The sequence below is a fragment of the Nyctibius grandis genome, chromosome 1, assembly GCF_013368605.1.
Source record: "Nyctibius grandis isolate bNycGra1 chromosome 1, bNycGra1.pri, whole genome shotgun sequence".
Classification (NCBI taxonomy): domain Eukaryota; kingdom Metazoa; phylum Chordata; class Aves; order Nyctibiiformes; family Nyctibiidae; genus Nyctibius; species Nyctibius grandis.
In genome coordinates, this window is record NC_090658.1 from 106,062,667 (window position 1) to 106,089,250 (window position 26,584).

General features: G+C 38.4%; 1 protein-coding gene across 2 annotated transcripts in view; it reads right to left on the reverse strand.

The window, feature by feature from the left end:
* AGPAT5 (1-acylglycerol-3-phosphate O-acyltransferase 5) overlaps window positions 1–26,584 on the reverse strand; it is a 57,479-nt gene that overhangs the window by 23,054 nt on the left and 7,841 nt on the right. The window contains exons 1-5 of one of the 2 annotated variants that reach the window (XM_068414064.1): window positions 21,321–21,624; window positions 16,755–16,824; window positions 16,430–16,545; window positions 10,722–10,811; window positions 2,935–3,025 (exon numbers count right to left, since the gene is read on the reverse strand). In XM_068414064.1, the coding sequence (XP_068270165.1) occupies window positions 2,935–3,025; window positions 10,722–10,811; window positions 16,430–16,545; window positions 16,755–16,824; window positions 21,321–21,404 (451 nt within the window). In that variant the 5' untranslated portion in view covers window positions 21,405–21,624. Of the gene's footprint in view, window positions 1–2,934; window positions 3,026–10,721; window positions 10,812–16,429; window positions 16,546–16,754; window positions 16,825–21,320; window positions 21,625–26,584 lie in introns of those variants that run through there. The other variant, XM_068414056.1, reaches the window with a different exon arrangement.

Sequence of the window (26,584 nt, forward strand, 5' to 3'; positions counted from 1 at the left end):
AAAATAACAATCGTGTACTTTGTGGGTTTTACACAAATTTTGTCCTATAGTCCAGTACCATTAAAAAGACCCAGCCTTAACAGATTTACAGTTGGAAATAAATACCTAAAATAAAAATTACCACTTCTAACAATATGACACGATTAGAGTTAAATCCCTATGAAAATGCGAGTGCCACCTACATATTATAATTCCCTGGACTCAGCAACTCAAGCCCACTAACTAGTGTGGAAGAATCACTGCACTTTTAAGAAGCCTAAACTAATAGATTAGAGCCTAAAAGGGGTCATCAATGTGTAAGTCAACTGAATGAATGCACCAGATTTTGAAGACAGGAGTCACATTAGCTGACTACTCCCGTACAATGGAGAACTAAAGCAAACTCTAAGCTAAGATTACTGACTAGATACTTAAATTTTGGAAGTTGGAAGGCGAAAGCTCAGGAGATTAGGGGCAAAACACATGCTGTCACATTCTTAGATCTTTGAGAGTAGAGGAAGAAATATTTAATTTGGTTATGAGAATCTTTCCACACTTCCTCTCTGCAAAACTACTAAAACATATACACACACTTATGTCAAAAACCGTATTTCAGACAGCATAATAAACATGAGTTATGCTTGTGCTGTAGGAATAGCTTTGTTCAGCTATAGCTTTGTTATCTTCTGGTTCAGTATCTCTGGTCCTAACATCAATTTGAAGTTTAATTCTTCTTAATTAAACCACTTTTTCCAATATTACATTTGCACTACTTTCTCAACATAAAATTGTGCAAAAATGTAGGAAAAAAATTATAAAGCTTACATTTCAAGGTATAAAACCACCAAAAAAATTCCCCTACGTGTCTGTAAAACCAACACTGCAGCACTGTGCTCTGTAACAAACACACTAAGACAACAAGACTAAATTATCAGACTTCTTATATCCCCGTGAGGAATGAAGTGCAAATTTTAAACTATAAGTTACATTACGTTCTCATTCCTCTGCCTTGCAGAACTACTGAGCGTTACTACCTTTCCTAAAACTGTAGGGAATAAGAAGCCTCCTGGTTCTTTTAGACAAGCATACAATTGTGCATTTTCAGTTCAGCTCAGCAGTGTCACATAACAGCCCTCGCACGCTTACAAGGAGCGCAGCCAGCGCTCAATCTACACGCGACCAGCTGGTGAGGCATTTGGTCACGGCTCCCACGCTGCAGCCCCAGCACATGGCCAGCAGCCAGGACTGTGGTGGCACTGGGGCTGCCGGGTGGAAGCCGCAAGCTGGGACCCGCACCGCTGCACAGCGGCGTGGTGGGACCCTGGGGAGTCGTCGTCATCTCCTGCCAGCAGCCACGCGGAGTTCCCCACCCTTGCAGCTCCCCAACATACTGATATGCGCCTTGTACTGGTATGTGTCTTGTGGCTCTTAGCTGTCAGAATACTTTGGTACGCAGCTTTCAGTGTCTGCCATCCCTGCTTCTCAGCATGCTTGTGCAAGGGATGCTCTAGTTCATTAGATCAAGCAATACCACTCTGCATGAACATGCAGGGGAGAAGGGTCCCATGCACACTGCTTCCCATATTCTCCATATAAAAAGTTGAGGAGAGATCAACAACAAAAGAATTTAGCATTGGGGAAAAGCAGATCAAGAAGATTCTGCACTAGAATAGGAGAAGCTTTCTGTTTAATATTTGTCTTTAGAGTTTTTAAAAGGAGTAACCCTTACAAAATAAAAGCAGAACAATACCTAATAGAAAAGCACTAGAAGAAACGAACAGGTGCTCTGAAAGCACAAAAGCAGTGTTTTACTGTTTTGCAGACTGTAGAGATATAATTAAGAGGCTTATTAAAATAATAATAATGACAAGAGTCCTTTATTTTCCCTGAAAAAGTAGGAGAGAAGAAAAAAACCCCTATCAAACACCCCCTCTGAACTCTCAAAGAACTGCCAACCTAAATGAAACATTTGACTTTCATTTCCGACAGGAAACTGAAGCGATGAATAAATACATTATGACTTAAGCTCTCCTGCTCATACATGCAAACAAACTCCATTCTTCCCAAGGAGGAGAAGAAAAGCATATATCCTTTTGGACAAGAGCTAACAATACGTAATAGCTTGATGATATCAACAGGCTGATTCACAGACTTCTGAATTCATTTCAGTGTGTCACAGAAATGAATTTACCAGACCTATCTGTTAGTCTTTGTTTACCTTCAGAGTGAATTATTTCACTTTTGGTCAACAGGAAAAAACAAAACCAGGAAACATGTTCACTGAACTGTTGGACTTAAAAGCTTACGTGTATTGTGCATATGATGTGAGAAAAATGAAAAAGCTTGGGACCCTTAGATTTTTTGCAAGCCTTTCCAGAGATGAAGTAATTCCATCTGTGGTTATAGAGATGACGCCAACAAAGTGACTACAGAATAAAGTTCAACCAAGGAAGGGTGAGACTAGAAGGTGAGAGAGGAACAAAACCAAAAAAGCCACAGTAGTACTAACAGTAATTAAAAATGAAGTGATGGAAGACTTTTTCTTTTAAGGCACAACAATCTATGCAAAATATTCTTTATATTGAGTAACAACTGTATTTGGATTATAACATCAACTTAGATAGAACAGTGCCCTTATCCAGCATAGGTAATTTTTTATGTCCTTGAAGGAGCAAGAAAAGAAGTGTCCATAAATACACAGATATAGACAGAAACTACAGAGAGCTTTCTTGAGAATTAATACTCTTGGCACAATGTAAAATGCATGAAATGTCTGTATGTAAGCTACTTGATTCTTACTCTGTTGTATGAGAAACACTGGCTACCCTTTAAGTATCAATCAGGCAGGCTTAATAGTCCAGTTAAGGTAAGATCATCTTCATATTATACAACAATTTTATATAACATATGTTAACACTGTAGCAAAAGAATGATTCCAAAACTTTTTTTGCTTACCTTCCTTTTCAGCAAATGATTGACTATCTGCAATGACTTTTGGTATTTCTGGATTGTAACGAGTCCCCTCTGGAAAAATCACTAAATACATCTGTGGGATTAAAAAGAAACAAAACAGACAAGTTCTTACAACGAATGCAAGCCAATTCCTTTTACAGAAATTATCATCCCTTGACAGGTCCATATTATATTTAGTTCACACCATCGATTACTGTAAGGATCCAAAGAAAATCAGAATAGTTGAGCTAAAATGTTAGCTCTAAGAAACTTACTGTTCGAGGTTCAAAATAATTTTTTTGGAATGTACACCACAGAAAGTTGCCCAGGTGATTTAGGAAGGGAGACAGCACACATCAACAAAAGTGAGCAAGTCAGGAGCAGCTGATATCAACAAGAGTATCAGTTTTGCTAAGTGGGATAAGAGGAGATTTTGAGAAGACCTAAAGATGACCTAAATTATATTTTTTTCTTTAATACTGATCTTGCATCTAGTCTTTTCTTATACTGAAATATACATTTAATTTCATTCATAATCAGAAGTACTATTAATTGAAAGTATCATAGATCAGCTACCTTATGTGCCTTTATGCATCTCACAGTATTAGATACTAAATATATTATGAACATAAACTCAATAGTTTAGCATAATTTGAACTTTAAAGTCACATTCCTTTAAGTATGCACGTCTGCAAGGTTAGATTTCCCAAGTAAATTAGTTTGCTTGCCTATTCAGCAACTACTGTCTATGGGTTCTCAAATCATTACACAGGTAAAAGTTGCCTAAGTATCTGCATATCTGAGTGTAAAGTTATGTACCCAAATAGAAGCAGTCAAATTTGATGAATTTTCCATTTGCTTTTGAAACAGAACAGAGGTTTTCATCCCTCTTTTTTTGTGTCTTGCATAATCTCCTACATACAAAGCTGATGCAAAACATGACTTAAGCAGTGAAAATTTCATTTTGGGGGCTCAGCTGCAGAAGAAAAGGCTACAGCCACAAATGGTAACTAGCATGGCACTGAAGATGACACATTCACAGTAAAATCATGCTTACTGACCCTAAACTAACTACTTAATTTGTTATCTTTGCAGAAATGAGTCTCAAGAAATATTTGAAAGAAAAAGACATAGTAGATTTACAAAACAGCCCAAGGAGGATTATCAGTGAGTACAGGAAGACACTGCCAAGCGGGAGTGCACATCACAAAAAGATGCAAAGTTAAATAAAAACTCAGAAAGAGACACACAGGAATGTAACTTTGTGCTTCTGGCCCATAAAACATCAGAGTGTGCTGGTATTTGCACTTAATGATTGCAGAACAGCTCGAGAAAAGGCTGAATGCAGAAAGACAGGACCCCACAAGCAAACTCCAGAATCACCCCACAGTGAGGAAGGTTGGAAGATGCACTAAAATGCAGAGGAGGGAAGAAATCTAGGAACTTGCCAACCAGTGAAGCCAGCAGGAGATCAAGAAAGAGGAGAACTAAGTACGTAGCCTAGAATCTGGCAGAGGGGGAAAAAAAAAAAAAAAAAAAAAGGCAAAACCAGTGTCAGTAGAGTGGAGTAAAGAGAGCTAGAGGAAAGGCTGTACTTGTTTGTACTTGTCTCCCCCTGTTTGGGGAGGAGAACCGGCAGCTTGCAGAGGCAGGTGAAGTCCAAGAATGTTCAAGGCCTGGCAGAAACCCAAGATGTACACAGATTTGGTGGGGAAAGAACAAAAGAAAATGAGTTTAAGAGCCAAGGTGCTTACTTTTTTCCTAACATGACAGTTGCATAAGCACAGGAACGACTGCAGGAATCTTTAGACCCAGCTGCAGTCCACACTTCCCCCAGTCAAGTATACATTTCAGTATACTGTGAAGTACACTGTTGAGATATTTAAGTGACTAAGTAAAACTTTTCAGAGTTAGCTGGAAAGGGCATAATATTCAAATCCAGATGCATTTTTTTTTTCATAAATGTGCTTATATTCAAAGCACATAAATTTGGGTCCTTAAAATGGTACTTCAAGATGAGGTTACTCCCCCCCACCCCATTAAAGACTGAATGCGCAGCTCCAAAGCATAACATACTGGCTGTAACAGGCAATAATTGACAAAGCAAAGTAAGTGAAGCATATGGGACAGGAATACCATTCTTGGTACAGAGATCAGCATTTATAAGCATGCAACAACAGATCATCAGCCACTAAAAGCTGATTACACAACAGAGAATAGTATCTACTTACTCCAGTCCTACGTGTGTAATACAAAGCATGGGCTGAAACTGCATTTTAGTCATTCTTGAAAACCTCTACAACACAAGCAGCCAAACACGTTTGTTGACCAGAATCTGAATTGAAAGCATACCAACAAGACAGAGAAGTGGCCTTTGCTTTAAATTCAGTATATATAAACCTAATATGTAGCTCATTAGTACTACTTTACCAGAGTAAAATTCATGAATGTAAACAAATGTCCTACTCATACTCACATACAGTCCTGTACAAGACAAAGATATTCCGCCAGTGCAATTCAGCCTACCAAATCTACTTTATGACTGGCTTTTCTCTTCTCTCACCATGGGCAGCAGAAGCTAAATCCTTAAGCACTATTTCCAAAGATTATAAGAACAACAAATCTCTAAGATTTTAATAACTAAATAAGCTCCCCTGAACTTGAATTAAGAACTGTTGAGTTGTAGGAGCATTTTAATTGCCTAGAAACACTAGCTGCAGCTAAAGCAATTTTTTATACAGACTTTTTCATTTAGGACAATTAGCCACATAAAAGTTACACACTTTATCACAGTGACTGCAAAATACAGTGCTTGTATTCAAAATTATACAGAAAATTTTGCATTACCACAGTCACCAATTCATTGATATACCAATTTTAACCCAAGCCAGAGTAGGTCCCTATGTTCAGATACATGGTACTTTCATGCCTGTTTCTGTGTAATGGGTAGGTGTCAATACACTCGTTCTCTCCCTCTTAAATTTGAAAGCTTCAAGGAGTGGATCAGGATTCGTTTAGAAGAACCCTACTGATTCTTGTTGGAGCCAGCAAACAGGCAGGGGTTACCCGCAAAGTCCCCAGCATAACATCAGTGGACTTGCCACAATCCACAAATGAAATGAATGGATGATGATAACTGTTTTTACCCGAATAGCAACTCTATTCATTTCCCCAGTGTTCTCAATGTCTCCCAGGCAAAAAGAAATAGCAATGGCACTGAGAGGGGCTGTGCTTATAGAAGGGGGAGTAGGGCAGCCAAGGAAGTCCTTGAGACAAATCAGAGTACCAGAAAAGGAGCTGGTATGAGTGGAGCAGGGGAAACGGGCATGAGGCAACACATGTTGTCCTGGGGTCCCTGGAGTACAGAACAAAGCCAGCTCAGATACCACAAACATATAGCGGGAAGAGGTGATAAAGAGAAAACCTCACCAAGGACAGGGCTTTGGAAGGTGTCCCAGAGACAGTAGCTGCCACTGTAGAAGAACATAATGGCATCAAGAAGTGGTAACTACTGGCTAAAGATATCTTGCATTTACTGTGCTGTTCCCAGGTGGGTGACAAGGGGAAAACAAGTATTTTTATTTTCAAAGTTCAAAATCATATTAAACAATGCATTTGCTTAATTTTGTTATTATCTTCATTATCGAATCCTGACAACTAGACAGATTCTTATATGAATCCATCTAGACCACTGCCTAAAAGATATGCTTCTAGCAAATTGAATAGGAAACATTAACACTCAGATCAATAACTGGAAAAAGATAAGGGTATGAGAAAGCATATCTGGTATAATTTGAACAAAATACAAAAGGTGATATGAGGAAAGCAGCAAGGACATCCAGGATTTCCGAAGAAGTTGTCAGGGATTTGCAAATTAGTAACTACATGACAAAATAATTACATTAAGCCTTACAGCAGTTTTATTAATGTATCTGTCACCTCCAGGTTTTTACTGTTTGATGGGCACTGCTTCACATGACAAAGATTTATTCTGTGACTGAATGAGTGACAAAACAAAACATGTAATAACCAGCTAAATATTGGTTGTACTGGGTTAAATCCCACATCTCAGAATACAGATTTCCTCATCGATGCATGATAAAAACAAATAAAAGTTACATTTTCAGTTATCAAACTTAATAGTTTGCTGTTCAGAAGAGTTAACTTTCTTTACAAAACAAGCAGATTGAATATATCAAGTGCTGGCTGGATGTATTACATTGAAAAAATGCATTTATTTTGTTATGGCTTACATTAAAACATTAACACAAAAGTGTCCTTCAAACCGTGTGACAGTCTCTGCTCTCACAATAAGACATAAGATTGCAATTTGTTAACAATCAGCCGGATTTTAAGGAATTTTAAACAAAATCACATTGTTTCAATTGAGTTTTGCCAACAAAAGGCCCAGTAACGAACCATTTGAGTGTATACTTCAATGGCAGTTTGAGAAGTAATTTCCAGAAATAAACAAGAAAATTTATTAGTTCAAGATCCCCACTAAGAAAACACAGGTGCAACAGCATTTCAGTCTAGCATCAGAGTTTTGTGTGTGTCTAACACTGCTGTGCTGCACCTGGGAAGAAGGGTGGAACAACTGCGAACAGCAGGGCAGGACCAGGGGCTGTTTAAGGCTGGCAGGTGGAAGCCGTAAGAGAAGGTGAGCAAAGAGCATCATGCAGTCCACTGTCCCTACATGAACTCAAGCACACCAGATCACTAATCCAGTTCTACTGTGAATGTAAGAGGCCAAGAGGCAACCTTATTTTTCCTGTCCATGTTCTACCTGTGATTTACTTTTCAATTAAAAAAAAAAAAATAGAAGAACCACATGACATGAGGCAGTAAAACAACTAAAGGCCTTGCTACACTAATGAGAGCAGAAGACTGGTTCTGCCTTCCTACACATCTTCAGTTTCTTAATGGGAACAGGGATGGCTCCAGACACACTGAACATTAATCATTTGGATTCTTTTGTTTAAACTGTATGTGCACAGAAACTGTAAATAACAAAGTGACCCTTAACACAGATTCCCATCCATCTCCTCTCTATTGGCATATAATTCTTTCCTTAGCAGCTGAAAGGCAAGCTTTTCTCTAAAGCTACATTAAAGAAAGAATTCGACCACATTCGTGCAGAATGACCAAGCAACAACAGCTGCTCAGTAAACTGAGCTCACCACCCTGAGCTGTAGCATCCAGTGCATAAATTTTAATAAAAATTCCAGAGTAGTAAATTAACTATTTTCACATGATGCTGATGAGTTCAGGGCATACTTGCTTTACTGATTAAAATGCCTTAATTTTAAAAGCAATACGGTTGCTTGTGAATGTCACGCTAAGTTGCAGAACTGCAAAGTTTCTTCATGAATAATGCAGTAAGGACACAGGTTATCACGTTCTTCTTCCAGCAGTAATTGTAGGTTAAAGGGCATTTACAGCATCTACATTTAAATTCTCAGATAAAGTGGATTATAGAAAGTTTAGTCTTCCCTCAAATGACAAGTCAATGGTCTCTGTCTTCTACCCCAGAAGATGCAAACATTTGTCTTAGTAAATGGGCTTTTGACAGCTTTGGTTTTGTAAAACTTATGTGTCGCTCTCTATATGGTTTGACTGAGAGAGATTTAAAACTGCACGCATTTCTGCAGCAGTTACACTTACTTCTCTTCTATATTGCTACCCCAGATAATACGAGGAAAATGGCAACAACTGCCTGGTAAGTGCGTCCAGGTTCTGTGCCCGTTTCCAACACCACTGAACTTCCACATAGCCAAATTAAACCAAAACCCAAATGTACCCAAGTGGTCTCAAATTCATTTGGCATTAGCTTACATAGGTTACATATAGGTTTTCAATCCACATACAACTAAGGAGGGAGAAGAAAGATGATTCCAGAAAAAAAAAGCCTTCTGGATTTATTTCATTTATTAATCACCTGTAGACATCCACCATGGAAAGCAGAACCCACAGAGTACATAGCTTTAAAGAAAAGCTTTATGCTTAAACCTCCCTTTACATTCCAATTGGGTTAAAATCACAGGCTAGCCTGTCCAGTCAATTTATAACACTGCAGCAACACTGAACATCATTTGCAGGTTTCCAAAGACATGCAGAATTAGATGAGTTTCTAGGCACATCTTCCTAAGACTATTAAAAAAAATCCATGTTTCTATAAAGGAGACTAATTTAATGCAGAGCTCAAATCAAGACTCTTATCACAATCAAAACCTTATTATTACAGCAAACCCCTCCATTTTAAGGGGTGCAGAGGGAAGCCGGAGAGCCAGACTCAACCAGAAGCTGCCTCTTTGGCTAGCAAGAAATCCATAGGTCTATGCAGGAAAACACCCTGCTAGGATATTTCATCCAGACTAACTAAAGCAAACTTAACCAGCACTCTGCAGGGGGAGGAATTGCTTAGGGGGATGACTACAAGTAAGTTTCATACATCCTGCCGTTTGTCTTTGCTTATTCTGTTACACCGCAAGTTTTACAGAAAGTAGAAACTTTGCCACTGACATACAGAAAATAACTTGATGCAATGCAAACTTTTCGCATCCCAGGACCCTCTCTGGTAATGCAGGCACAGGTGACCATCTTCTCCATGTGGACATCGTTATATTAGACATTGGACAGTAAAGTTTAGTTGTTGTAATGTGTTTCTGGCCTTTGTAACTCATATGCTAAAAACTGGAAATAGATCCACTTTCTTACCTTAATTAAAAACAAAAAAAAAAACCACTGTTCAAGCTAAATCTTAGTTCAAGACAAAGTAAGTTTGAGCATTGTCTTAAACAGGGACGCTTTACTCATTTAAGCCTCTCAGTAAGTGCAAGGCCAGTTTACTTTTTCAACACAGACACATGCACAAACATAAACATTATCTCCAAAAAAAAAAAAAAAAAGACGACTGTTATGAAGGTCAAAACAACTTATGCATTCCTTTTACCCAAGCCTCAGCTTATAAAAGGTTTGCCACTTAGTATTTGGAGTGGCAAGTTCTAATCGCATCATTTTAAATAAAATGAAAGTGTAACTGTTCTGTATCAAGGCTTGCTGAGTTGGCTTTCTTAAGTCTAGCCAAAAAGGCAGAAAACATTTTAATGCACAGCAAGTAATGGAAGCGAAGCACAGTGATTCTAACCACTGAGCCACAAACCATACAGAGAGTCATGAGAAAAGTCACTTGGCACTAACAATCATTCTTCAAATAGAAAATTATCAACAGTTTGGGGGGTTTTGTGGGGTTTTTTTGTTTGTTTTTATTTTTTTTGTCCTCCAGGCATAGCAGACAAAGTTACTCAGTTCTAAGATGTCACGGCCATTAAAAATGATTGATCATTGGGATGACTAATTAAGATTTGGTAAGAATGGTTCTTGACTTTCAGAAGATCAAACAATTAGTATTCTACAAAAACACCAGTCTCTGACAAGCATACAGTAGTCAAAATGTTGTGCTTTGAAACACAGGGAACACTGACAGTGGTTTCCGAAGGAAGGTGCTACAGCTCACATTCTAAGATTTAGTTCAGATCCTCCCTGCCCTCTACAGACAGAAACACGAAGTTCGTATCATTCATTAACGACTAGTCAAATTCTCCTAAGCTTAATTAGAGGTATCACTCTAATCACAGAAAGTAACTGTAGAAATACAGAGAGAAAACAAATCCATGATTACTGTCTTGTAGCTTGTAGGTATCAGGCATGGCTCATTTCTCCAATAATCCTTTGCCATTAAAAAAGTCAAAGAAATGAGGAAAAGCGGGGGAAGGAAGGTATAATCTTACCGGAGTCTCAGCTTTCATCTGGGCCCGCAACTTCTGTCTCATTTCTTTTTCATTGAAGTTGGCACTTCTTTTTACATAGACTCCTCCATGCTAACAGAGAAAAAAAAAAATAAAATTATTAAATATTTTAATGTAGAATAGCCGATAGAAGAAAAAACAAGATGACAGTGACAAGTCACGTTTATGACTCACGCTGCAAATTGACCACAAGATGCTTTCTCATAGGATGAGAGCACATAAAACTAATTCTACATTTGCATGTACTTAAGTTCATAAAATCTGTTTGAAAAAAGATCAGATCTTAAAAAAACCCCAAAACATAAGACACTTGAAGTGTCTTGTTTAAAGGTGTTAAATAATTAACTGGAAGATGGCATTGGAACAGACTCCAGGGATCTCTCTATTCCCAACAGCACTGACAAACAGCTCAACTTGTATATCAAGGGAAAATCATGCAACTGAAGTTACTCACATGCAAGTACTTACAGGTCAATGTTTTCAATTTTATGTGCCCACTCTTAAATAGTGACTAATGCAAACACTGGAATTAGAAGTATTGTACCTCTACATACAAAATTTATGAATGGCACAAAAGTAACTAGCATAGGTCTTGAAAACTTCCATGCAAATCAAGCTTTTAATAAAGAAGTTCTATACTGAGATAATAACTGAGTAAGTAACACAATCTTTAGAAGACAAAGGATTTTATAAAAGTTTTTTCACTGAAAATCATTACAAAAAGTTAGACCATTTCCTGGAAAAGATTCATTTTATAACTCGTTCCACATGATTTATCACAAAAACTTCAGTAAAAGGACTATGGCAAAGTACACACAAAGAAAGAGGGTTATAAAGAAATAAAATTTCCCTCATCATTTCCCTCTTCCATCACTTTGTTTTATCTACAGTGTAGCTACAAGAGGATGTAAAAAAAAAAAAACATGCTCCAAAATGATCTACTGATACAATCAATTCTGAGGGGGGTGAAAAAAAAAAGCTTCCAAATAACAGAATTTCATTTTTAAGGTACGCTCTTTTCATGGGTTTTCTAATTGATTCCCTAACTTGATAATACTCTTTTCTGCCCACCTTGACTGTTGGCATTAGGATTTGTCAGATAATTTCTGTCCATTCATGGTTTTACACACTCTTAACAGAAGGGCGACAGTAAGATGAAAACTAAGAGCTGAACCTCATTCAAATGTCTTATCTAAGGAAAACATACAGTACATTGTAGAAACAGGGGGGGAGTGTTGTGTGTGGGGAGCTATTATTTTATTTGCATGGCATGGACAGGAATGAAGTTTAAGGAGTTAGAAGGAGGCAGGCAGAAGAGGCGGCTATGCAAAGTGTTTTCAGCCTTTGCTTTTCATGGTGTGGAGAGATGGCCATGCAGCTGCTTAGCTCGTGGTATTTGACATGACTTTTAAGTTGTTCTCCAAAAGCTGCAGTGAAAAGGAACAGAAAGTCAGTGGTACATTAGCTCCACATTAAATATTCTGCTTTAATATTATTGTCTGTGGTTCCCTTCCAAGGTGAAGTAGCCAGCTGCAGCAAGCAGCTGTGCTGCTGTGGCTGGCAGGGAATCAAAGCCAAGAACAGATCCTCCAGTCCTTTAGCAGGCTGGAGCATCGTATCAGCACCATCCCACAAGTAGTTTACCAGTCCCAGACAGATAACGGCATGAACAGAAAAATGTTCCATCAGCTGTGCAGCAAACAGAGAGCCACATATCTACACACTCCACATGTAAGACCATTTTTAAGATCTGACACCATTAAAGGGAAGTAGAAGTCTAATTCTGTACAGTGACACTCACCACAACCACCGCTTTCAGGAAGGGCAAACTCAGTTTGGTATGAGAAATAATGCATCTGCATCTGCTATACAAGACTTCTATGTAATTGGTAACTCAACATTCTGTATGAGCTCAGCTAGGTCAAGCTTTGATAAATGAGGGAAGGCTGGAATCAACATCTTCACTTATTTATCAAGATACTAACCAGCTGCAGTACTGAGAAAATACGGAACAACCTTTTCCTTGTTTAATTTGTGAACCTGGAGAAATCAAGTTACTGTGGTACCGTTTGCCTAGGGACACCACAACACCAAAGACAGGTTTGGTGTCCCCACCTCAGACTTTTTAATGCTCAGAAATAGATTTATACTTCTCAAATACAAGTATACAGTCACTTAAAAACAGACTAATTACATATTGTAAGATTGCCATTTGCTGCATACAGCCCTACTACATAAATATGTCAGCTGCCCTATGGCACAGGGTTACAAAGCTAAAGAGAGGCAAGATGCCATACTAGCTAAATATTTGGCTAAAATTCAGTAACAATCAAAAGAGTGCACAAGCTGATGCTGAATAACAGAAAAGACAAGCAAACTCTGGGATATCAAAAATGTTTATCAAAATTACATCCCAGCCTCACTAGATGGTATAAGATGAATAGGAGCTAGCTGCATTTTGGTGGAGAAAGACAGGGTAAAAAAAATTTCAGATCCACCCAAAAATAATAAAGCCAGTTTTATGAAAAGAAATAGCTCTACCTAATAAATCAAACCTGGAACATAACAGGTTAATTTAAGTGGTTCTTTTCTTTTCTTGCTATTAGATAGCTGCCTCCAAAGAAGAATGCTAGGTATGCAGTTGTATATAGCTCAAATTCCCCAATTTGTATTGCATTTCCTTTTCAGTAAGAGATCAAATATATGAATACTTTTCAAAACAGATTTCTGGAAGTACTGTTTTTAAGGTTATAATTTTTTTCCGCTGTACTTTAAAAGCCCTTCTCTCAGTCAACAATGGATTATGTTTACAAGTATACTTCCTTTGTGCCTGAATTTCGCTCTCCTGGACATCCAGACCACGTTTATTTCCAAACAGGATGTTTACCTGAGGTAGGGAATATGAATTCTGTGAGCATGGCGTAATTACCTGGCTCTGGAAACTTTTAGTGGAGTGTAAGTGACATCACTGACAGAACATCAACAGGAAAGGCAGGAAGTGTTTTATGTTTTTGCACTGTTTGGTGTGATAAAAACAATAAAAAAACCTATTAGCTTGCAGTGCAGTCGTGCTGCATCCCGTCTTGTTCATTTAAACACACACGCATCACCACTGTTAGTAAGCTACCTTTCATTTGTGTCACTGACTTAAATATATAAATATATAAAAAAAAAAAATTTATCATCCCCCACTAAATCTAATAGTAGTTTTATGTTTTGAGGAATCCAAAGCTGAACAGATTTTATTTAATATATATGTTTTGATTAAAAATGTAGGCTACATTCAGATTAATTTCCACAGGAACCTTCTTTTAACAGTCAATATAGCAGTCAGGAAACTAAGCGCCAGATATTCCGGATAGCTATAGTAATTTTCCAAAATCTTGAAAAAAAAGATCATTTCTGGACACCTAGTGATAGCGGATGGAATATATATCCTGTCTGTATTTTAATTAAAGAAGACTTAAATCACCACCAATGTAATGACTACAGGCAAGGACAAAGAGCAAAATATTTCCATGCAGCAGATTGGTCACATTAGTGGAAGAAAAATATGGAGAACCAGAGTCATTAGTGAGGACATGCATTAGACAACAGAAAGGTCCATTTTCCCCCAATGGATACCCTCAGTGAGGTACTACAGGCTGTGACAGTCCATACTTATTTAGGGGACTGAGACAGAAAACCCACCAATAAAAAGAAATCGTGAATGGTCTTCTTATTTTCTCTGCAGCATATTATCTTCTAAACATAGTGATTTTAGAAGAAAGGATGGCAACCAACCGTGCTCAAGCCTAGATTTATAGCCTGCTCACTGTCTAAGGCACTCATCCAGAAGACAACAATCATTTTCAACCATCAAGCTGAAAACAACATCCAATCTGGATCTCCCACTATCTCAGGAGACACTGCAACCTCTCACAAACTGAAGAGACAGTAGGAACCCTAACTGCTACCTGTGCTCTAAGATAAAGTGGTGAGACAGTCCACACCCTAGAGATGGGCATCTTATGTGACATGATCTAAGACTCTGAACCTCTGTTCAAATTAGGAACCTATGCCCAAGCTAGAAGGCTACATCTGATTGCTGAGAAAGGCCACTGTTTAAGGCGCTTCCTATTCTTCAGCATATTAATTAGGCAGTTCATAGATCTGTACCTACCCTCGCCCAATGCTTTCTAAACCCAATCCAACTTACATTAGCTTCTTGGAGGCAAAGTTTCAGGGTCAACTGTGACACAAGGGCTATCCTGCCTCCTCCCCTCTTCTCCCCCCATGGCCATATACTCAAAAAACATCCTCCTTTTGCTAGTTCTAGCAACCAGTTGATCTGACTTGACTTATGGATGCAAGAGTGCAAGTGGTGAGAGAGAGGAACGTGCAGCCAAGGATGAGGGAGAGATTAAAGCCTCCTATTCGGACATACATCTGTAGTTGCCTTCTCTTCATCTATTCCTTTACAAACTAATATATAGTTCAAATCATACGCAGTATAGTATTTCTCTCAATATCCCCCATCATCTTAGACAGGGCTGATGGTCAATTCAATCAAATCGTCTGATTCTATCAGAAATATTTTTCTAAGTGTTTTTTCCTTTTCTTTTCTGGGCGACGGGGAGGGGGGGGGAAAGCAGATCAGTGTTCAGGGAACAGGTAAAGATCAAAGACAGAAGCCAAAGAAGAATAATCTTATCGAACAGGCACTTTGGAACAGTTACCCAAAAGTTAATCCATTTCTATTCCAACAACTAAATCCTGAGATAAGTACTGTGAAGGTTCTGATCACCTAGCAAAAACATATCAATACTTCCAAAAACATCCCCCTCTAGATTTTATTTCATTTGTATATAGAAACAGTCCCGCTTTCAGAAAAAGCAAAGAACAGACATGACAAATTCAGAGAGGATTTTAGGGAGGTAAACACCATCTACACTGTCCTTCACCATTTTAGATTAAAGATCACATCCACTCAGTATGTTGGCTGTGCAGTGAACATGGCCCACTGTTTCTTCAGTAATTGTATAATTTTGAGTTATAGCAGGCTGAGCTCTCAAACTGAAAGGAAGAAGAGGAGCATTATGTAGGAAGAGGAGAAAGTAAAAGGTAGTAATAGCAACACTGTTAGACTCAGGCTTACAGTGTTTTTACTTAACTGAAGTCCAAAGCAAAGCCATCAACACTTTCACAGAGGCTGGAATCTACTTTTCACCCACACTATAGTAAGGTCCAATTTTCCTCTTTTATATTGTGCTAAAACCAAACAACTGAAAAAATAAATAAGTACACCACAGCAATGTCAATTTACTCCCAATTTGTAGCATGATAAAAAAAACCCCATACATAGGAAAAAAAAGTCTGTTTACACCTACTCTTAAGTAGGGTTTTGGATTGTAAAAAGAACAAAGTTCTAGAATATTCTGAAATGCTGCTAACAGACCTTACAGTTTTAACTGTAGTAATAAACACTGTCCATAAAAAGAATTCCTTCAGAAAAGTAAACTGATTCTTTAATAACTGTCTCTCAACTAAGATACACATCTAACTACACTGAGTGAAACCAGCTATTTTCATGTTCAGATAAACAAGTGCCACCTCAGAACTACATCTTTCCAGCACGTCCGATAAATGGAAGGAAAGTACATCTTACATATTTGACTCACAAACAGCAAAAGAAAAGTGAATGGGCTTACCTGTGAAAAATACCACCCGTACAGGGGAAGCCATTTTAACCCGTCTTTCAAGACATACCGGACATGCCCGAGAGCATTCTGCCTAATTGCCAGCATGTCCGCAATAATCCAATCAACTGCAAAGACAAAAGCCAAAAATTAGTTAAACAAGTTTTTAATTGCCACCGATGAGACAAAAAGCGCATGTTGTACATATAAGTATCATTAAAGGTTTCTGAACTAGAAGTTCTTGCTTGTTAGGGCAAGGCTGGAAACAGACACAGTAGACAGATAAGCAGATTTTTAAAATCTATTAAAGTGCTACAACAAACAAAACACCACAAACCTGTACACTGATGATTTGATAAATATATTACATTTTCTTTATTTTTTGGCAAATCCCCATAGATTATTACCTAAAAAAAAAAAAAGAAATGTAGTATTACTTTATTATTTATTTTCATTGCATTAGGCAGCAATGCGCTCCAACGCAGTAATTAGCTACTTACGAGGAAAACTACCAGCAAGTTAGCACCATTAACAGAAAAACACCCCATCACTGCATCAGTGCCCATCATGCATACATCTGACTTATCAAGAAAGCAGTGAATATTAATTAATGAGGGTTTAAGAAAGCTATTCTGTCCCTGTGCCTCAGCCCTAGAACTGGATCCATGGAAACTGACCTTTATCCACAAGATTCCTACATTAATACAATTAAAGGTAAAGAGGAACCACAGACATGTACAAAACCACCATTTAACTTTATACATCTAATGAATAAAACATGCTTCAGACAGACACACGTTATCATTCAATCTAAAATGGTAAATTTTCCTGGATTAGATCAAGAACAAAATCTCAACCCTGTGCCATAATTTTAACCATCAAGGATGAGCAAAAAAGCAGGATTTTGAGGGGTGTCTTTAAATTGGTCTTCAGCTTCCAGCTAGCAGGTTTTGTTGTGGTTTTTTTCTGCGTTACGTTAAAGGCACCCTTTAACCTTGTAGTTTCCCCCCAAAAGGTAATTGCCTACTAGTGAAATAACCTTCTGAGAGCATGACTACAAAGCAAGATGCAGAAGTAGTAATCTAAATCAGCTTTTAAAATGGATTAATTCAATTACTTTTATTTCAAATAGAAAATGAGAAATGAATTAAACCATTTCAATTTTGAATTGAAGAACCATGCAGCCATTTAATTATCTTTAATAAATACCTTCATTATCTAATGATGCTTACTTTTTCCAACCAGTACGTTCTAGGGAGCATTCCCCCCTTGCCCTGCCAATACCAATGGCTGTACTCCTTGTTTCTGGAAGTTAGCTGTATTAAACCTACACCCTTCTTCAACGTGACTCTATTTACCAAAAGCCAAAGCGCTATTTTGAAGGTTTACCCACATATTATGACCACTTCCCCAGTCTGGACCATCTGGGAATTTTATCAGGAAGATCTAACTGATATTCAGATCTTGATTAATGTTATTTAGTATGCCGAGTCCTGTACTGATCCTTACAGAAGGTCTCACAATCATCTCTGGAAAATCTGTCCAGCCCTCAGTTAACCTGTGATAGCAGATGGGTAACGTCTTGTACTGTAACGCTAGGCAAAAACCCCATAAAAAGCTGTGCGTTTACTTTCATGCTGTTCCTTCTTTGCAACTGCACTGTTGGTCAAATCTTGTTTTCAAGACAAGAAACCAGATATTGGCAAATTGAGATATTCAGTAAATATGTGAACAAGAGATCATCCAGCATAAAAGAGAACGTTATTTATTTGAATAAATTTTTTCCAAAAAAAGGCATGCACAACAAATTTTGACTGAACATTATTTGTAACAAATCAGCTGACAAGAATATTCTGAACAGTTTCCAAGAAATTCAAATAAGATTTTGAAAAGCTGTATGAGTAATTTTCTCATTGAAGTTCCAGGAGCATTTATAAACTTACTGCTGACACTCCAGGTACCACACACTCTTTAGAGCAAGGTAGCGGTCAGAGGGTCTGATTTACAGTTCAGGTGCAAAAATTCCACTGAAGTAAAAAATTACCTTCCTACTCTCACTTATGGAGTTAAAGCTTCATTTTTCAAGTGTACACTTTTCCAGCAGGGTTATGTGCTAGGTCCATAAATACTGTTTTCTTTAGTTTCAAGTTAGACTCCACTATGCAGTTTCTGGCAAAGACTGTTTCAGAGGAAGGGAAAAGGCCCAATACAACAAACCACTAAAGCAGAAGGTCCTGAATGCTATCTGTGCTTTTTTAAAAAAAATCCAAGACAATAAGAACAAGAGAAAAACAAAATCTGCCCTTGACACTGTAAGAGCTGCCCCACACGAGAAACAAGGTTTGAAATATGTAATTTATAACTTCAACTTCTAAAAATTTCCACTTTAATGTACAAAGTCAAAATCTCAGTGTAATCAGACCCACAATTCAAAGCATTCACTTGTGACTATTGCATGAGTAAAAACAAATATAAAGGATCATTCCCTTAAAAAAGCATGTATGATTGTGTCTGCCAAATATAACAGTTAATCTCTATTATTTTTTATTTCAGTAAGATTGGATCTAGTTCACTTTTTAATCCCAGAGGAACACCTGCTCATGGTTACTGTAAGCAATTTCTATGTGCAACATTAAGTCTTACCATAACAGTTACATGTGTTTACATGTAACGGACGAGAATTTTTTACTCATGATAAAACACACAGCCATACTATTATACAGAACTTTAAAAAAAAAAATAAATCTATCTTTTCCTATTTATAATTAGTTCTCATTAAACACAAAAATCAGGATATTTTATTTCAAAGTAAAGGAAGGAGTAAGAAAATCTGGAAACACTATTTTCTTTACTCAGATGGCTCAGCCTAGGAGGATGCAACAGCTGTAACTGCAGCATCATTCGCTTCAGCACTGCCCATTTCACTAATCTCAAGAAAAGGGTTATACAGTTCATGAAGGGCCGGCAAACAGCTGTTCACACATTAGACATTCACAGCTAGGAACTGAGAGCTACAAACTTACCATACAACTGTTACTACAGGCAGGCAAGCATGGCAACTTCCAACCTGCATTCTCTAGAGGCTTCTTCCGATTTCACAGGAGACACCTACTCTGTGGGCAGCTACACAGCTCTCCTGAGAATGAAGCATTTTTGCTTTATTGTTGTGTTTCTGGAAATTTTCATAGACCTTACACAACAGAGGGCTAACAGTTAAGAACTTTGAATCCTGCAGAAACATTGCCATTTTCCCTCCCTAGATGATCTCTGATGAATTCATCTGCTTGTAGATAAGCAGGGAAAGAGCCCCCTCAGGGCAAGCCTTCAACTTCTGGCAATCTGATGCTTTTAGGTGAACCAGAGCACTTAATGTATACTATAGCTGCAGCAGGAAATGATAAAGTGCTCTTCTTCATGGTCTCCAGAAACCATCAGACTCCCTGCTGTTGCTTGTAGCTAACTCTGCAGAATTCCCTGCTGCAGAGACTGTGCAGCAGCGACTGGCTCCTTCTCAGTCTGCTGGTGCAGAAGAGATGTGGGGACCACAGGGAAGGCAAGCACTTAAATGATTTACCAGGGACAGCAATGCAGAAACAAGTGCCCACAGTGCCAGGTTGTGTGCACGCCCCTTTTGAAGCAACCTGAAGAGATCAGAGTAGCTAAGAGACTCCTAGTCCTCCTCCTCAGAACAGAGCTGTTCCTGGGGTCTGCAGAGCACCAGAGACGGTGGTCTTCCCTCTGCAGGGCACTCACCAGCCAGCACCAGGCAAGTGGTCCAGGACACACTTGGGAAGCGATTTTCAGTTTCAGAAGCTAACTAAGGTATCTGGTGTTTCAGGTATTGTATCCACAGCTCTCCAAATGCCACAGCACATATACGTTCTACCTATGTATCAGCTTGAAAGACTGAGAAGATAAATGTCCTGTCTGTTGCAATGAAGCAAGTAGGTGCTGTTTTGTTAAAAAAAAAAAAAAAAAAGGCACAATGAAGCCAAGCAAAGAAAATAAGTTAAAAAGAAGAGCAACACAGCAAGCCAAAGTAAGCAGAGATTTGAGGGAAAATATTTAAAATGCAGATTTACAGTCTAAGATTGCAAACATTACTTGGGCACAGAACATTAAAATGTGTGCTTTTAGCCATGTTTTGGTTGTTTCACAGCCCAGTTCACAATAATGGGTAATACAGTTACCATTAACAGCAGTCTTTCACATCTGTTTACATAGCAGCGCTGTCAAACTCGATTCAGTCAGGTCTCAAATAAAGGAAACTGGATGCAAACAGATTCCCTTCTGTGGGAAGGCTGGTACCCAGCTTCCCTGGATGCCATACACCAAGCTGTTCACATGCCCAGCAGGCACAAGACACACCTCAGCATGTCATGGCCAGAGGAAGCTCTGATTCACTGGCAGGAGGTTACAACAAGTTCTCCTGATGGGAGAATTTACTAATTCAGTGACAGGCTGATCTAGGCATGCGAATACGAGCTCCTGGGTGATCTGGTGACACCAGTTTCAGCTTCCCTACCAGCCTCTGCTTCTTCCAGTGCAACATATTCAACTATGGCTGTGCTAACGTGGTAGGTCACACAGCTATGTAAAACAGTCCTGCATGGCAGCCACACCTGAGTAACTCATAATTCGCATAGGGTTTCACTGCATAAGGTGGACGCTCCCAATTTAGAGTTTTACTTCTTTTATGAAATCTGGATCATTTAATCACATCCTAGCTACATCAGCTCAGTAAACAGGGCCATGAGAAAAATAAATCAAGAGGTAAAAGTAATCACACTATCGGCAGACCTGCTTGCAGGTCAACTGGTGACCACATCAAACTCCTAGCAAAGAGATTACCTTAATATGATAATTGCATGTGTCTGATAATGGGAGCAGTTCAGGAGCTGACCTGCAAGCAGATCTGGCACTTCTGCTTCAGTGGCAGTAAGGCAACACAGCTGGTTATTGGTGGTAAAAACTCGGTCCATCTCATCTGATGTCCTATCACACGTCTACCAGCACACTCATTCTTGGTTCCTCAGACTTCTTAACCCTCCTCCCTTCTCTATTCAAAGAAACCAGGTGTGAATCGCAGAATGATGCTCCCTTCTTTGCTGTTACTCCAACAAAACTGATGTGCACCGGGCACTTTGTGGAGAAGGTGGAGCATTCTGATCAGGAAAAAAGTCAGCTTCAAGCACAGGCAGCAGCAACTGGAAAGAAGAATAAAAGCAGTAGGATAATAGCAGAACATTCCTTCTCTCTCCTGGAAGAAGACAGGAGAAACAGAACATTGAAGACATCAACACTTAAGAACAACTACACAAACTTCATATACTCAGCTGTGCTATCCTCACAACATGCACTTCTCTCCATTTTGCTGTTTCTTCCTGACTACTTTTATAACTGGGATTGCATGCTCTTTGGGACAAGAGCATCTTTGTTAGCTGGGCACTACTATAACGTTGAGTGCTTATTAAAATAAATAGTATCCTAGAATGTATTTCTCATCTGTTTGTTAAAAAGTCTGGATATAATTTTGTGGTGAAAGGGTGGAGCTTGCATCAACAAACCACCAAAAGCAAGTACCAGATATGGCTTCTGAAGCCAACATGTAACCCTGTGCAAGATGACTTCTGCAGCATTGCTGCAGGCATCTCATGGGAAGTTGTTTAAGTTCTTTTAGTCTAAAAACCTGTCTGATGACACAACCAGTCCTTTGAGCTTCTAGAGAAAGTACCTCAGATCACAGAATCTATTTACCCTGTTTGACAAGAAGCAGGCTCAAGACAGGATACAAATGGGGAACTTGTACTTGGTGCTGACAAATTTCTCAGGTTTTCAGATGCCCTGCTATAAGAATTTCAAATGTTTCTTTTTCTTCACAGAAGACAGAGAAGCACTTTTATGTGCATTAAACAGATACAGGTTTTACTTGCTTACAGCATAAGGAATATGAATAGGACAGAAGGAGACAGGACTTTCATGTTTTAGTTCTTAGTCGCTTTTTCTCTAGATCTGAAAAAAAATTTTACCTTTAAGTATCATTTTTCTAAAAATACCTTTAGGTCACATACAGTTTTTAGGTAATGGTCATATTACTGCTACACCTCATAACCTCTTCAGTTAAAGAGACTATCTGCTCAATACATAACTGCACACGTCTGAAGTCTGCTGCTCAGGCTCAGCATCAAACCATAAAATCACATTGCAATACATTTTATTGAAGCAGAGTGTTCACTCAAATATTCTGCAGCTATATATTTTAGTGGGGTTCAGTGAAGAAAACCATTTCCAAGAGACTGAGCTCTGGGGAATATTGAGAAGATTCCTATACATAATTCAATTTTTTTTTCATTCATTTGATTGAACCAAAAAGCAGAGAACTTACAAAAAAGGAAATAAAATGGCTGTAACTGTATTTTTTTAAGACAACTATTAGGAGCATATATGGATTATGCAGAACTGAATCATACCATCTCATGTTAAGTATGAAGTCTGTACATTTTTGCTTTCATATTAGCTCTTAGTCTTACGGTCTAAACTGACAAACTTACAAACATGAGTGTTTATGCTTCATTCAATGGTACTAGCTACATGTACAGAAGAAGTCTATTTCTGATGCTGAACGTAAAGGGTTTACAGTTTCTCAGCTGAATTAAAGATAATTGACCCCTGAATTAAGGGAAAATGCCTTCTGGAAGAATCAGAATCAATAAAATCTGAAAGGAAATGCAGTTACCTTGTGAGCTAATGAAAACATATTAATAGATAATATAAATTTTATTACAAATATGTCAGTAAAAATACAGCTTTAGAATCTTTTATTCTGTGCGCATTTGACTACTTTTTGTATTTGAGCATACAAAAAGACTTGCAAATATTTAGGCTATAAGAAAGTAGTTGCGTAATTTCCAGAGTTTTATAACGAATTAAATAATTTTCACTGCAGGCAGGTAATCTGAAGAAAAATCTTGAGTTTCACTGCCATCAGCTTACTGAAGCAAATCAAATAAACAGCAATAATAACTACCACACTTGTTTTAGAGCAAAAGCTGAAAGAGTTTCATACAGAGAAAAGTTAACTAAAAAGCATATACTCAGAACATCTAGTTAGAGCAGCAGGCTAAATTATGCCAACATTTCCCATTATTCTGAATCTCTTAACAGGGTTACTGTAATTCCAAAAAAAACCCACAAAATCCCCACAATCCTGTAAACGGAATAAAACAGTTGTACATTCTCAAGCTTTGCCAAGGGAGGTTCGGGTTGGACATCAGGAAGAATTTCTTCTCAGAAAGGGTTATTAGACATTGGAATGGGCTGCCCAGGGAGGTGGTGGAGTCACCATCTCTGGAGGTGTTTAAAAAAAGACTGGACATGGCACTTAGTGCCATGGTCTAGTTGACATGGTGGTGTCAGGGCAATGGTTAGACTCGATCCAAGAGGTCTCTTCCAACCTGGTTGATTCTGTGATTCTGAGATGAGCAATATCACATTTAATGGTACTAGTTTTGTTGTCAATGCCCAACTGCCTGCAACTTTCACAGATGCTGCAGAGAGGACTGAGATCTGAAGGGCTTAATCCTACAGCAGCATTCTGCACCTTTCCTTGCAGTCCTCGCCAAAGCCTCAAATGGTGATTTAGAGCAGAACATTACAAACCACTTTATTCACACCAGTCTAACATTAACTAGAGAGTGATGCGTACAGTTTCGCAACTTCTCATTCAGAGGGTGATTCAGGTGGTGATTATTGTTTAGAGAAGGAGAACATGGCAGAGCAAAGTAGTTCTGGGAAACATCCATAATAACTGAAATATCCAATCTGAGCAAAAGGTTAATTTCAGAGAAAATAAGTTTCCATAATACCAAGTATGTCAGGGCAATTTCAGTTAGTTTACACTTATTTAAACAACAGTCCCAGACTAGATTCAACAAAACCACTCCAGTGGTTACCCATGGCCCATGAACCAGAAGCAGGAGCTCTTGGCTTCTAGGGGAGCTCAATGATGCAGAAGAGGATTCATAAAATCTGTGATACTGAGCCTGCCAGTTTTGAATTGCCAGAATCTAGCCCACTGAAAGCAGATGCAGATCTTAAATCCTATCCCATCCTAACATGCTGATCACTACTCTTAGAAGGTACATCTACGGAGTGGGGATTCTCTCTTCTGAAAACAAACTGCTCATCATCTTTTCCAAAGAAGTGGTGGGCATATATGTATGTAGAGAGAACTAAACTGATGCATCCTGTAAGTTGCATTTGTGCTCTAACTCATGAAGTTAAAGAGAGGTACCGTAATTTATTCCCTTTTGATCTTTGTTTGTTTAAATAGGAAAAAAAAAAAAAAAGAGCTAAAACTTTTTCTGAGGTCCCCAGTCCTGCCAGCGTTATGTTAAATATCATTTGAGAGTACTTCGCAGATTCAGTAGCTTTGCTTCTGGATTCTGATCAGGGCTATACATGGGTTGGGAACTTTGTTTTAAGCACACACAATTACTTCATTCCTGCCTGGACTCCTTATCTATCTGAGGAACCTTAAAAAAAAAAGGCATCTGTATAACTTAACTGTTTCAGTCATGGTGACAGAAAAAGGCAGGACTTATCACGAACATAATTTTAAGATTTTGGCATCTAAATTCTGAAAAAATCCCATTTTCAATGCCTAAATAATTTATTGGGTCTTTCTGCAAATGACTTGCTTTTGACTGCAGGGCAGTTCTATGGCATGGAGCGTGGAATGGCCCACAATTACAACCACTTGGGACCACTTGGGAAAGTCAAAGTTAGAGCATCTAAATAACTTTTACCATAAATCACCAGTAATTGTATTTTTTTAAACAAGTACTGCACATATTTCAAATATATACAGCACATGTGAAAGGAGATTATTTATAAACTGAGATTTCAACAGGAGGGTTTTTCTTAACATCTGGCATCTTGGTGTTATGCAAAATCTGAACATGCCTTCCAGCACAAGAGTGGAAGGAAGTATTCCACCTGTTTCATTAGGAGAGAAACAGACTCCCTTATAAGCCTTTGGCTCCTCTGAAGATTTCTTCCCGCAGATTTTGTACTTTCCTTAAAAGAAAGGAAAAAGTGACCCACATTTAATGTAGCTATTGTTTACTTTATTACTCTTCTGCAGTGGAAAATACGCCATGTTCGTGTGCCATCCCATCCATCCCCCCAAAAATAACAACTACAGTGCCTTGGCATATTAAGCATATTCTGGAAATGTTATCCTTTGTGCACCTCACACCAGCCAGAAGCAGGAAACCTTGTGGCAGTTTGCACTGTTCCTCTGACTAGAGCTCTTTATAGTAGGAACTTTGCTTCTAAATGCCAAGGACTCCAAGGAGGAGTTGATTGTGTCTTTATCTGTAATGCTCGTATAAGCATTTGTACCAAGTACAGACAGAACTGGTGTGAAGTTATCAGTGAGTTGACATGCATGGGAAAGGGGATGATTAAGAAACCTTTAAGTCCTCTGCTTTTGATTGTGGAATAAGATTTTTGAAAGCTCCTCCACACATAATTTTCAGTAATTATTCAGAATTTAAGCACTATGGACTTTCAAGGTGAGGCAAAGACATCGTTACACAGCAAAAGAGAACAAGCAGGGAGGTATCTGAGCAAGTTGCAACTAAACTGGCTCCAGACCTGAACACAGTAAACTTAAATCATCCTCAAAAAAAGGCCACTGTTAAAAATCACTCTAATATCCGCACACCACCACAGCGGGCGAACGAACCAGTTCACCTGTAGCTTGCTTGGGACACCGCACTATGTATGCTTATGCAAAAAGAAACACGCGTGCCCTCAGATTCCCAGTAGTGTTAGAAAATTAGATGGGATAAGTCTTTCAAGTCAATCTGTAAGTTACAGAGGAAAAATTACTGCAGGTACCACAATACACTTCAAAGTCATCCAAAATAATTATTTTTCTTCACATCTAGATGTGTGCTCAAATACAGATTCAACCAAATCATGGGTAGCTAATTTTACATTTAAAAATCAAACTAGCATAAACTACACTATGTCCTAGGCCCACACTGAGGAGTGAGTTATAACAGGGAAGATGACAAGTACTATGCGACATAAATGAAATTAAGAAGAAAGTAATTTCCATTTTTTTTATCCCAAATCTCTTAATAGCATAAATTCAAA